The 14,129-nt window shown below is 45.0% G+C and overlaps 1 protein-coding gene across 1 annotated transcript; it reads left to right on the forward strand.

Moving 5' to 3' along the window:
• Positions 1-2,183: 2,183 nt before the first annotated feature.
• AGTRAP (angiotensin II receptor associated protein) lies at positions 2,184-12,311 on the forward strand. The gene is made up of 5 exons (XM_082777213.1): positions 2,184-2,267; positions 7,179-7,213; positions 7,404-7,515; positions 8,125-8,323; positions 10,496-12,311. Exons 1-5 carry the CDS (start codon positions 2,241-2,243, stop codon positions 10,600-10,602), a joined length of 480 nt encoding a protein of 159 aa, XP_082633339.1. The 5' UTR covers positions 2,184-2,240; the 3' UTR covers positions 10,603-12,311.
• The last annotated feature ends 1,818 nt before the right edge of the window (positions 12,312-14,129 follow it).

Genomic DNA, 14,129 nt, shown 5'->3' on the forward strand with positions numbered 1-14,129 from the left:
AAATCCATGAGATCATTAAGACATTTCTAAGTCCCCTGAGTCCATGACATGCAAGCCCAGGATATAATAAGCAGGGCTGAATTAATTGCACAATACATTGATGAACAAAATGAAGTAAAGTGCTTTTATTGTACAAGGGGAAATGAATGCTTTGCATTAAATAGCAGTCACATCAATCCAAATTATGGCTCACACTGCATAAATGATAATGAGACTCCCTGTGTCACTCAGAACAAGTGAGAATGCTGAATGGAGTAAAGACACCCACAAACTGCTGCATCTGAACAGTGTAAGTGCTGCATCTGAAGTATAAGTGCTTATACTTAAACTGGGCTGCTGCTTAACAGTGGAATTTGTCATTAGAACAAACCATATTCCCTTGCTAGACACTTCTCCTGGTAGAAGGGCATCTCTATTGCAGCTTGTACCCAAACACTGAGACAGCAATATGGATATTCAATTCTCTCTTTATCCTTTATCTTTTTTTTTTTTTTTTTTTTTTTTTTTTTTTTTTTTTTTCCCCAGATGTCAAATCTTTTTTTTTGCCATTTAGGGTAAAATCCAGTCCTCAACATCACTGGGACAATTAGCACTGATCCCATTTGATACCAGTACTTCTGTGAATAGAGGCAGGGCTTCCCTGCAGGACACAGAAATGTAAATGAAGTCACAGCTGATGTGGCAATAGATGAGTTATATTTCAATCTTTCATCTCGTAAAGTGTCACAATAAGAGATTTCTGGGAGGGACTTCTGTGGCTTATTTTTACTAATGTTTTGAGCTGAGTCTTTTTTTTTTCTACTGCTTTTTCTGTTTAGCATTTTAGAGATTATGTGATTTTAGCATTTAATATTCTGCCTTGGGAGATCTTCAAATGTGCTGTATATTAGCAGTCAACAGGACTCAGGATGCAGTGAAGGACAGGTCAGACAGGGCTTGTTTTTGGCTTGTGTGAATGTTTGAGTATAGATTCAACACTGCATGACTCTGGTACATAACCTTGCACTGCACTGCTTGAACTGGAAATGGTAGTGAAGGGTGACTCATAACATTTCCACATTCAGCTTCTGCAATGAACTTCTGACTCCTCGCTCATTCCTGAGAGGCCCCATCTTTTCTGTAAGAGTAAATTACAATTGACCAAGTAAAATGTCTTGTTCTTACACTGCAGACAGGTAAAACATACACTGGGCAAGGAAGGGAGGGTTTGAGAGGTGTCACCCTTACTTCTTGGTTCTCTTAGCTCATTGCCATCCCTGGAGAGAAGACTGCTATTATGAACAGGGCAGGAGAAAAAAAAAAAAAAAAAAAAAAAAAAGGTATAGCTATACCACAGGGGCTTGTGTTGGTCACTTACTTACCAGCTCTAAAACTGGAAAAGCTTTCTTTCAGAACAAGGCACGGAAAGCTCCTGATTTCACCAGACTTTTGCACAGAGATCAGTCATCATGTTCTAGGGAAAAATCTAGAGCCAAAGGAACCAGCTAAATACCTGCCAGCTGTTCTAGCTACGTGGCTAGAGACTCCAACACTTGACCACAAAGACTGACCCGAACATGACACGGTTATTGTGTGACACAGCCGAGTACAACCAGCATGCTGCAATTTTTTATTGGTGTCTATTAAGGGCATCTTTGGCACTGCTCACTCCTTTTTTGTCACAGCACTGGTGGGCGCACAAAAGCTTTCTCTTTCCCCAGGACACTTCTAAGTCCTAAACACGCATTATTAGCCTTTAGACTCTGTTGGACCAGATGATCTCAGAGCCCTTTTCCAACCTAAATGATTCTGTGACTCCATACAGCCCAAATACGCTGTCAAACCTTCCCTCAGCGGTGCTATTTATGTAACCAGCAGGAAGAACTGTTTGGCTGGATGTTAGGAGCCAACAAACACATATCTAGATAGTGGTGGCTTTCGATCTCGGTGTTCAATACATGCCAGGTGTACCCTCCAAAATCCCCGTTCGTGTGACAGAGGGCGCGGTGCGGGGCAGGGCCCAGGCCTCCACCTCCCTCCAGACCCTACAAAGGAGCTCTATGGCCGGGGCTTTCCCTACTTTCCCTATAGCGGAGGGGCCATAAGGGTGGTGGGGCCGGGTACAGGGCGGCCCCGGGGGCTGAGGCGAGGCCGCGTCCCCGCTCCTCCCGCCCCGCCGCCCTCCTCTGGGCGGCCCCGGGCCCGGCCCCACAGGGAGGCGGCCCCGCCGCCGGGAGTCCCGGGGCGGGCGGGCCGCGGCCATGGAGCTGCCTGCCGTCAGCCTCAAGGTACGGGGGAGCGGGGCAGAGCCGCTGCCGGGCTCCCCGGGGCGGAGGAGGCCGAAGGGAGGAGGAGGAGGAGGCCGGGGGTGAGGAGGCTCCTGCTGGGGTAACCAGTGGGGGGAGCCCGGGGAGCGGGCGCTCGGCGCCGCCGCCCTCTGGCGAGGCAGCAGCCCTGAGCCTGGTGGGTTGTGGAGGGCTTTGAGGAGGAAAAAAGGGGATTTCTGAGCCTTCTTCCTCACGCGGGTCAACGCTGCAAAAGCTCTCGGTCACCCAGGCCGGCAGGCGATGACTCCGAGTTGTCTCTTCAGGGCAGCTGCTGGAGTGGCCGAGGAGTGGGTTGGGGCAGCTGCCTGCTAGCTCGTGTCCCTAAAACTTGTGTGTCCCTAAAACTTGTGTCCCCCTGAAGGTTTCTAGATGAGCTGACCAGGACTAATCCAGGATAAACACTAGAGCCTGAGGAGGCGAAGTTTCTGCTTGTCAGGCAAAATGCCTTAGGAAGGCGATCCCATTTGTTTTGAGGTTATCAGCACATAGATGATAGGAGTTGCTTTTCTGGTTTTGGGTGGGGAGGACTTGAATGGGAGTAATCTTAAAATTTCCTTAGATATTTGTAGACAGAAATGGGAAATCAGGGACTTCTCACGGTTGCATTAAATTTTAACTTTAGGAAGAAGCACATCTTTGCAGAGAAGCTGTAGGAGGCAAAAATCACTTGTTTGCTTTTGACATTGCTGTTTGATATTGAAGGCTTCTCTGATACGAGGCAAATGAAATTTTCCTCTATTTTCCCTCCTTTTATCACGTGTTTAGATCCCTGAGACTTCCAGGCGCACGTGTCCCTTTTCCCAGCTTCCCTATTTTGTGTTTCTTGCCTGGTATGGCAGGTTTCAGGAGCCTTCTTTGGTTAAAACTTTGCCTGAGGAATGAAAGCATCACGGATCACGTCAGGTTTTGCCTGCTATTGATTCACAAAGCCGTGAGAGGTGGGAGCCTTGGAGCAGGCTGCCTGCAGGTGGGCAGGACAGCGTTCTCTCGACTGCTGTTAGGAATTCAGCTTCATACAGGAAGGCTTTCAGGCGAATGTGCTAAATGAAAGCTGAGAGTTCATACAATCATCTTTCCCCCTCTTAATAGCTCATAGAGAGAAATGACTTCCCTTTTTAGAGGCGAATAAGCAAACGGATTTTTTAAGGCCTGTCATGTGGATTATATCGCATTCTGGAAAGGGGCTGATATTTTGCATTGACAAATTTCAACTACAGTGCGATTCCCAGAGCACTAGAAGATTAAAAGGTCTTGTGTGCTGCTCTGGTTTTTAACTTTTTTTTCCCCTGTGCTAAAGCAGTGAAAAATTACATCTAATTAAAAAAAAACTCTGCCAGTGAAATGCATGTTCCACCATGGGAGGCAGAAAACAGACGTAGTTCCTGAATGAATGAGTCACCATGACAACATAGCTAAAACGTTGCCTCTCTCTGGTTTTGGGCAACCATTCCCTAATCTCTTCCTGGGTAAGAGTGACCTTCACCTGGACAAACTATTTTCAGCATTAAGAAGTAGTTTTGTCAAATCTGCTGGTACTGCTCTGGGGCTGAAGGTCTGCAGCACAGTGAGTTAATAATTGTACCTGCATCTTTGTACTGTGCCTGAGTTATGGCTGCTTCTCTGAAACACATCACAAAGGTGGGAAAGGTTCTTCTTTGGAAAGAGACTGGGAATAACACATGCTGCTGCTATTCGTTGACATTAACTGCATACAGTTTCTATGAGATTAAAAAGATGAGCCTCATGAAAGAAAAGAGCTCCAAGAAAACTGCGTGACTGAGTTGTGTTTGTGCCAGAACACAGCAATGCTTTAGCTTTGAGGTCCCTCTCTAAGCTACTTGCAGATGGGGAATACACCCATGGAACAGCATCTACTGGCTCAGCTCTAGTATCAGTGCTTATTTTGTCAGTGAATGTTTGACACCTACGATTATTGCAGTAACTGTTCTGAACCTTGACATACCAAGTTTGATCAAGCTTGTCCGATGTCCTACAATGCATGTGCCTGAAAATGTACGTTTTCATTTCAGGCGTTTTTACATGCTAGGCCACAGAATTGTAAAATGATTTTGATTAGGAGAAACCTCTGTATGTCACCTAGTTCAACCTCCTGCTCAAAGCAAAGCTAATTTCAAAAGTAGATCAAATATGTCTGCTCAAAATTCAGCTGGCTTGTACAACCGTCTAAGGATATCTGTTCACTGCTTAACCACTCGTAATTACTCTGTAATAGTGGTCACTCAGATCTATATTTGGGGTAGTATATCCTCAGATGAATATAAATCAGAGTAGATGAGATCACTCTTGAAAAGAAAGTTAGATACTGCAAGAAAATCTGGAGCCATGGTGTCTTAATTTAGGCAAAATTCAACCTCGTGCTAGGTTCTGTGCTGAAGCCTGTTTAAAGGAACGAGTTCCTGTTCCCAAGAGTTTCCTATCTAATGAGACCCAGAATCTTTTTATACTTGGCAATTAGTTCTATCACATGCTGGGGTTTGCAGAAGAGCCTGAACTTCCTCTCAGCTCGCCCTGATGGTATGCTTTGAAACACATGATCATCATCATCTTGCCCCGAAGAGACAGGCACAAAGTTTCTACCCCTCATATTTTACTGCCCTCAACACTAGTTCAGCTCTTAGGAGTTCTTTCTCTAAGAAATAATGTATGCCCTTCTTAGGCATGGATAGATTTCCTTGAACACATGGAAATAAAGTAAATTTTTGTCTTATCAGGAGACTGCCTGCAAATTACCTAATCTCCTGTAGTGACTGTAGCCTTAAATCCCTTTCATTAAGGCTACATTTTCTATGTTAAAGCAAACCTAGACCATCAGCAAATTCCATAGTGCCCTGAAGAACTGTCAGATAACTCAGGCTAATAGCTAGGAGGGGATGTTACGTTTATCTTTATGCAGTCCCCCACGCTATCATCCCTCATTTACCTGACTCTGTGCTGGTGACTGAGCATGCTTCGTAATTTAATAACTGCAATATTGATCTAGACAGCTTTAAAAAAAAAAAAAAAGCATTAATTATGTTAACTGGTGAGCCTTGAGGGGTCTTGCGGGTATGTAACATGCAATTAAATACTACCTAATTAAGAATTTCCCTGATGTTGTGATAGTCTCTTGAGTAAATGCTATTTGCATGTCTCCATTCTTACCCAGGAACATGTTGTATTTTACTGATTAGCAGTTTCTGCCTGGTCTCTGTGGTACAATTCGGGAGGAGGGGAAGTAGCAGGAGGTGGTGAAGTATTTTGTAGGCTTTCATGAGCAATTAAAAAAATATATCGTTATTAAAAATCTGTTTAAGCAGCGTTTGAAGTTACGACAAGTCTGTGCTTCTCAGGGTGAACGCACAGCAGATATGCTGGGGGTACTGCAGTGAAGCGAGAGCTCTGTCTTATCATCAGACATCTACAGTGTGATATCTGAGCAGAACAGTACAAGCCGCAGCAGATGCATCGCTCCTCTTGATTTCCTGGCTCTGCTTCACTTGTCACAGCTTTGTTGGTTATTAATCCACTTTAAGCAACTAGTTCTGTGTGGAGTTAGAGCAGGGGTAGAGGTTTTGAGCCAATAAATGTAGCAGGATGTCAGGAGAACTTAAATATTTTTTTTTTTAGTGTTTTAATTCTTCTCTCTGCATACGGCTTTCCCATGTGAAGCAAGTCATTTAGCCCTTCTCTACTTATTTCCCAGTTGTGTGTGTATATATGGAGGGGGGCAGGCATGTTTCAGAGTAGTTTTGGTGGTTTATGTTGTTTGTTTGTTTGTTTTACCAAAGTCAGCATAAATGCCAATTGGAGCCTTTCTCACAAACAGGAAAATGGAAGAATGCCTGCTTCCCGTGGATCCTCTGATACGTAAGAGTTGGGTCCTGGCTTCAGCCTTTCCCCCGTGAAGCTGCTAACAGTCCCTGCCTGCCATATTACCATTTCCATACATGCTTAGAGAGCAGACATATAGGAGCCATCTCCCATTGTCAATCATGGTTGAAATTGGCCTGTGGGTTCAAAAGCAAGCAAACACATGGATATATCTATAGAAAAGAGTGAAGCGGTATATTTTTGTTCCCATTTGCTGTTTTAATAAGTGTGTAGAGTATATCTCCTTGGTTACGGAAATGTCAAGTGCTCGTGAAGAGAATCCTTGCATGACTTCTTGCAGGGAAATGCTTTCTTTTTGGATTTGTTGCCTTGAGCAGCACAAGGATCAGGATCATTACAGCCACCTGAAAAAGTACAGAATCTCTGATAGCATGATCTTAGTGCTGCTTAGGGCATTGCCAGAATTTGGGTCCTGGTCGCTTCGCTGGGGATGAAAAGAGCTGCGTGCTATGGCAGGATCAGGTCCTTTGGCTCCTAGAAGGTACCTTTGAGTCTGTTAATATTGCAGCAAGGTTAAGCCACTGTTCTTAACATGCTGGAAAGAGGTAAAAGGAGGATTTCCAGAGGACTACAACAAAATTGCTGGAAGCTTCAATCTTGACTATCCCTGGACATCTTGGATGCCAAACTGGCCATGTACAAACTGCTAGCACAGTGTGAATGAGATGGCCTGCTTTCTGTACGAACTCTTGTGGAGTTCCAAAATCAATAATGCATTTAGGACAGACTAAGTCGGCCTGAATCAACTGTCAACAGAGATGACAACAGTAATGAATGACTATAGTGTAGCACCACAGGAAATACTCATTAACAGAAGCAGAGAAAAATGGTTTTGTCTTCACTGTCCCAGTCGCTAAGCCAGCTTTCTGCAGTGGTTCATGGGTCCAGGGCACTCTTGGTGACAAGACAGTGTAATTTCACATCAATCTTCCCCCAGTTTTCCCAACTTGCTGACCTGTCTTCCTCTCTGTTTTTCCACAGGCCATCATTCTGGTACACTGGCTGCTTACAGTGTGGTGAGTACCTGACCTGGGTGAGAACAGGGTATTCCTTCCAAGTAGGTACAGGATGTTTTGGGGGAATCAGCACTCCCCATTTATGCCTTGTACAAGATCCTAAGCCCAAGTGTTTATATGGGAGGGATAAATTCAAACACTATTGCAGGCTTATTGTGAATTTGGGCTGTTTTTTTGTCTTGTTTGGCAGGGGATGCATGAATTACTTGTTTCCAGCCTCCTATGCCTGGGGAAATTTCAGTATCCTTGCAGTGGGGATCTGGGCTGTTGTGCAGCGAGATTCTCTTGATGCCATCATGATGGTGAGTGTGAGAGTATTTGCCTCGACCCAGCTGCTTAGGGAGAGGGTGGAGGGCAGCAACAGCTCCTTTGAATCAGTGATGATCTTCAGCTGTTCCCAATATAGCAGTCAACAAGTCAAACTAACTTTTTTCCCCCCACCCCAAGAGAGCCTGGATTTTACTTAAGCACTATAAACTGTGGTGAGAAGCACTCAGTATCTGTTATTTTGCTTCTCAGGGGTAAGGAATATATAATTCTTATTTTTTACCTGCTGTTGTGATATTTTTAATGTCAAAAGAGGGATCAGTGCTTAGTACGCTTGAGTTAGAGGGGCTTTATAAATCCCTTCTCTGATCATTGAAGAGATTGGCAAGCAAAAATGAACAGCCCTGGAACATATCATGAGAAGGTGTGTAACGGATGTGAAGAAAATGCATGACACATGAGATTGTACGCTTTAGGAATCTGTTTACCTGGGATCAGTGTCAAGGGTTAGAAATGTGTGATACTGGGGTGAAGACATGATTGTGTGAATGCAGATTTTCCAGCAAATAGACCTTGTAACTCACTGTTACTCCTAGTGTTTAATCTCCTGTTCAGCTTATGTCCTGTTCTCTCTTTACTTCCAGTTCCTGACTGGCCTGCTGCTCACAGTCCTGACAGACATCATTCACGTCTCTGTCTTCTACCCTTCAAATGATTCTTTGACTGATGTGAAGCGGTTCAGTATAGGCATGGCGATCTTCAGCCTCCTCCTTAAACCTGCGTCCTGCTATTTTGTGTATCAGATGTACCGGGAGCGTGGAGGAGAGTACACCTTCAACATAGGTAGGATGCTTCTTCTGCCTCCACATCCTCAGGTGTTAAAGAAGGCTGCTTTCTACTCTGTACCCTTCAGCCTGAGCCTTGTGCAGCTGGATTCTGTCCCCCTTTCCAGGGAGGCAGATGGTCCTTCTCTTTCTTGTGTCTGTGTTCCTCTTTTGTGGTCCTGCCATGTCTTAGTCCTTAAATTTATGTTCTTCCTCTTCCCTTGCAGACCTGGAGTCCTCGTCTGACAGCAATTTTGCCCATTATGGTATTGACACAACTGCTGTCACCCTTACTCAGTGTAACTCGGGTTTTTCCGCTGTTCCACCTCCTGCATTTGTGTGGGCTTGTTGGAAGACTTTGGGTGTCCTTCCCTCTTTGTCAACCTTTTATTTTCCTTCTGTGGGGAAAGTAAAGGCAGCATCCTGTATAGCTGGATTAGGCCTATGAGGGAAAGAGGCTGGATTTTCTATCTCTGCGTATGTGGGTCTCATCTCCTAGCTATCTTGAATACTTTGGACTTCTGTTTCCTCACCTGGTAAATGGGACTGATGTTCACCTCATGCAACTTTGCCTGGAGGCACTTGTTTTTCTCCTGGTTGTAGTTGCTAGTGATAATGTGGCATCCTTGCCCAAGAGAAGGGCTGTGGCTGGATGTTCTCAGCTTCTTTGCCAAGCATGCCTGGTGCTAGTTCATAGTGGGACAGCTGCCAGGGATTGTTTGCTGCATGGGAGTACACCCTTGGTAAAACCAGCAGCTTGGCACAGTTAGCTTTTTTTTTCCTTCCTGAGGCTATGCAGGACAAAGGATAGTGTAACTGACATTGCAGTGGTTGAAAACTGTCACTTACTTTCTTTGCTAGCACCAAAGCAATATCAGGCTTCCTGTGAAGGTGAATACTTGCACTGCCACTGAAGGAAAATGGTGGTTTCAGGGTGTTATGTGCTATTTGCATCTCTGATAGTGGAATGTGGATGTCTTCTCCATCAGCTGCTTGTGCAAATGCCAGGCAGATTTGTCTTGGCCATGTCAGAAGGCCTGTGTGACAACTGTGGTATCCTGATGTGGGCTGTGTTTGCACCAAGTTATGAGCTGCTGACTGCTCATAACTGGGATTTAATGTCTTTATCCCACAGGAAGTATAGGTATCATTAAGGATTGACTGATTTTTTTCCACCCTTTGCTTAGAACTTGAGAGTATTCTCCCTTTTTACCACACTATTCCAACACAGACATGCTGTCAAAGAGTCTTTTCCTAGGCATAGGTTGGAATTCAGTCACTCTGCAGCTTCATATCTTCTGAACTGTCTTTCTCACAATGCTCAGTATGAACTCTGTGCTGTTTTCTGTTAAATGTGGCTGACAAACTCTCTCATTTTCTTAATATCTGGCATTTTCCTCTTAAACTTAACTGTGCTGTGTTTTTTTCTGGTCCTCTCTCATTTTCTTTTGAAACAGAATTTCTTTTTCAGCTTGGCAGCATCCTTGCTGCATAGAACGAGCCTCTTGTGGTTTGAGACCCACCTTTGATTCGGGTAGATTTCTAGCCATGGCAGATGCCTGGCCTATAGAGAGCTGTCCAAGCACATTTTCAGTATCTTTGCTATTCAGGGGATAAACAGGGAAAGATATGTGATTTTTGTACTAGTCTTGTACTGTGGACAAATTGTTCATAGTGCAACTGGGAGCACTGCTGGATTCAAATTTAGTGCCATGGTGTGGCACACTTGAGACATAGCTGGGTTGTTGGAAGAGTGGTTCACAAATGAATCATGCACTTAAGTCCATGCTGTCAGCTAGCCATGCTTCCTGCTGCTTCTGTTTGTTGCAAGATCCATTGATTTTACCATAAACTCATCTCATAAACTTGATCTTGCTGAAATATGCTATTACAGCAGCCTGCTATGCTGCTATGTATTATTGCAAGTTTTGCTTTCTAAACAGCCCCATGGCTAAAAGTGCTTCTTGGGGGATGAAGGGACATGTTCAAATACACCTCAGCTAATTTGCTTTTGTTGCAAGGATGTTTTCTTACCTCCTGCCTGTATACTGAAGGTCACGGAACAGGTACTGGGGAGCTGGTAGAGTAGCCAACATGGCATGCTCCTGAGCTTTTTGTTTCTTCTAGAGGATTCAATTTTTGTGCTTTTTAATTTTTTTTTTCAAGCTTGTTCTCTTCCCTTTCTGTTCAGGTCTCACCCGTGCAGGCCAGGATCGCAGCACCTATGAGCCAATTGATCCACAGGATGCCTCTCCGCAGTGGCCTGACCCAAGCAAGGCAGCCCCACATCCATACTGAGGTCCTCATCTGCAACAGAACGGACACCTCCCTCACCCAGTCCAGCCTTACACTACTCCCATGTCTGTTCTGATGGCACAAGACCTGCTACTGAGCAAATAAGAGAGGATGTGATTATGCTTTTCTTTTGCCTCCCTGAAGGTTAGGCAGAGGGGTTCCTGGAGTAAGTCCAGAAGATCTCTAATAACATGTTAAGCACTGGGTCTTTGTAATTCCTGTACATTTTCCTTTCCTCTCTCCCTCATCTCCCTCATATGCAAGTGGATGAACCTACTACGTTCTTCCTGGTTTTGTACTGGGCATCCTCTCTACTGTAAGTAAGGGAACCACTCCAGTACTCCTGGACAAACTATCTTTAACAGGCTTACGGACTACTTTTAACACAGTTCTGCCTGCTTTCATGCTGATACATTTCCAGGAAACATCTGGGAGTTCCTGGGGGCTGTTTTTGATGTTTTTAATTAAGATTTATGACCATAACTCCCTGTGCTAGCTGTGGTTTTGCATACAGCTGGGATTGGTATAAAATGCTCTTGCTGGACCACAGAGTATTCACTGATGCTTTTACGCAAGTTGAATGTCCTTTGGGATACTTACCATGACTGTTAAATGTTGATTATTGATGTTCTGTGCCTTGAAATGTCCTTCTGCCTTCAGCTGCCTGTCTTAACAGAACTTGAAATGTTACATTTTTCTAAGAAAGTTATAAAAATGAACGCAGATTTTGTGTCAGAAAAATTACGCTGGTCACCTCTGTCTTATTTGAAAATGTATGTATTCCTAACGATTTGGGACTGTAGCCAGGCAGTCTGGGAGTGCCATTATGGGGCAAGATCTACAGGGCTTCGATGGCGTTTGTGTAAGCTTTACACAGACACGTGGTGGGTACTGCAAGGGGATGTGTGTGTAGGCGATGAAGGTAAGCTAGTAAAAGGACTGAGAAAAGGAAGAGGTGGGTTTGTGTAGCTCTACACGGCAGCGAACGCTAGAATGTGTCAAACTATGAATACTCATCTTACGCACAGCAAACCTGCCCTGCTATGACTTTCAGGGTAAAATACTTAACAAGTGTTCAACAGGTTTGTTTAGGAGAAAAGATTGTGAGCCTTAGCAGAATGAAAATACTGGTGCTGGGAAGATCTGTGTTTTTTTCTGAAGCAAGTTCACATTCAAAGCATACATCTGTTATTTGACAATTGCATTTCTCTTCCAAGACCTGCTGCTGTGTTGACTCTTCAGTGACCAAAAGCCCTGTTAACTTTGCTTTATCCTCTAGAAACATGTCTTTTCTATTCTTAAGAATGAGCATTTTTTTCTCATTTCATTCCTTTAAACATCAGCAGATGCTTCATTCCTTGTATTACACAAGCATCACAGTGAACTGCTGCTGTACCTGGAACATCATCACTTATGCTTGGACTGAGCACGTGGTAAATGCCATAAAACTGCAATAGTCTGGGTTAGTCTCCTGAGATGTGTTGTGGATTCACTTTGCAGGCTGCCATGTAACAAAGCACTGGACTAGGAATCGGTAGGCAGAATTTTCTAGGTTTTATAGAACTGCCTGTTCAGCTACTGTTTTTCAATTCTTCAAAACTGTACAGTGAAAGTATGGATCCCTGAATACATGTTTAAACACTCAGAGGGTAAGCAGTTTTTCCTTCCCTAGACCAGTGGACCACAGACAAAATAGCTGCTTTAAATGCAAAGCTTTTTGAGTATTTGCATGAACATACGGTTACACCTAATGAGGCCTTTCCAAGCCATTCTCCAGTGGAAGGAAAAAATAAATCTATCACTACCCGTGTAGCTGACCTGCTGTGTGCATTCCTGTGGAGAATTTAGATCTGGGGAGCTCAGAAGGGCAAAACAAGGCAGGGGTATTAGTATGCTTACTGTGAATCGGGGATGCCAATTTGGGGTGTTAAATCAGTGAGATGACAGTAAAAACTATGCCCTTCTCCTGGCTTCTGAGGCAGAGGGCGGTTGTTGGTTAAAATAAGCACCAGCGTGCTCTCAGATCGATGCCTGATGTCGGAGGGCATGTGGGGCCTCACCCAGTCTGTTGTGTCACTGCACAGCCTGGCCTCACTGCAGGGCTCCTCTCAGTGGGGTCTCCTCAGCCAAACATGCAGCAGGTGCGATGCTCTGTTCTGTTTTCTTGTTTTTCTCGCTGATTCTCCAGTGCTGATGTGCCCTGGTGTGTGTATTTTTGGGGGGTGTTCAGCGTTTCCCGCCTGCAGTGCTGCTGACAGGAGCCAGGGGCCTGGTGGGTGGCAAGGGGGAAGCTGTGTCCCCTCTGCTGAGGTGCTGAGCTGGGTCGTGGTGAGGGCTCAGCTTTAATTAGCCATGGGCAAGAGCCGCTTTCCATCTGCAGCCCTGGGGACAGGCGGCGTTGCTAATCGGAGGGGATAAGCTGCTTACAGTGGCCCAGCTGGAGTGAGTGAGCTCACCGCTGGGGTTTGGGCGGTAAGGGGGAGGCAAAGCAGCGGGTTTGCCCCAGCGCCCTGAGGAGCAGACACAAAGAGGCGGCTGTCCTGCCCCCAAGGTCCTGGTGAGGCTGAGCAGCATGTCCAGCAGCGGCTGTCCGAGTGAGTAAGTGCCTGGGAGGAGAGGTTTGTGTCAGCACCCACGGACTGCTGTGGGCCCTTGTGGGATGCTGAGCACCCCAGTGATGGGGCCTGTGCCTTCTCCAGGCCTCTGAGCAGCTCCCCCAGGTGGGTCCCCGCTCCCTGGTGCAGCTCCTGGGATGCTGGTTCCTGCTGGCTGTATGGGAAGGGCACCCCTGTGAGGCTGTTCCTCAGCTGCTGGAGCTGTAACTGCCCTCTGGCAGCTTCAGGGAAGAGTACTTGTATGTGCCTTTTCATCTCAAAGTAAAAACGTGAAGCTCAAGGTTGAGCATGCGTTAGAAATGATGGTTTGGTTTGTAAGAGTGAGCAGCGGGGCGATAGTCTTGTTTCTAAGGTGTGTGTGGTGTGATGTGGGGCCAGCCACTGGTCCCAACTTGGACTGTGGTCTGCAGGGTTAGGAAAATTATTGTCTGTGTGGTACTTACATGTTTGTTATGTGTTTGTCCTTGATACCGTACCACTGAAGTGGTATTCACTTGAAAGCGCTTGAATTACTCTTAATGAATTATGCTATTTACTTTTGCTTATAACAACACCAGAAGTGCATTGATCAGCTTAATTTTTGTTTACGTAATTGGATTTACTTCATGTTTTAATGCATTAGTGTTTGCTGCACAATGTAAACTGTACATAGTAAGCATGTGTGAAACACTTTAGCAGGAAACATTAAAAACAACGTGAAATCCCTTGGTTGTGGATTTCTGCAGTTGGCAAAGTATGCAGCTTGCCTCAAGTATCTCTTTTGGCTTTAGAGGAAATTTTGAAAAGCACTTCATAACAATCTTTGTGCCTTCTGGATGAGATTAAATACTGCTTTAAAGTGGCTACGTTAAAATCCTGACTGGCAGTGATGGGAAGGCTACCAAACTGCTTTTCAGAGGATGCTATTTCTTTCAG

The sequence above is a fragment of the Aythya marila genome (genome assembly GCF_965140915.1).
Source record: "Aythya marila genome assembly, chromosome: 21".
Classification (NCBI taxonomy): domain Eukaryota; kingdom Metazoa; phylum Chordata; class Aves; order Anseriformes; family Anatidae; genus Aythya; species Aythya marila.

Bases quoted from the DNA above. Each gene is read 5' to 3' on its own strand.
- AGTRAP (XM_082777213.1), top strand. From the start codon at position 2,241: ATGGAGCTGCCTGCCGTCAGCCTCAAG. The intron at 7,214-7,403 runs GTGAGTACCTGA...CTTGTTTGGCAG, and splicing joins CACTGGCTGCTTACAGTGTG to GGGATGCATGAATTACTTGT. The intron at 8,324-10,495 runs GTAGGATGCTTC...CTTTCTGTTCAG, and splicing joins AGAGTACACCTTCAACATAG to GTCTCACCCGTGCAGGCCAG.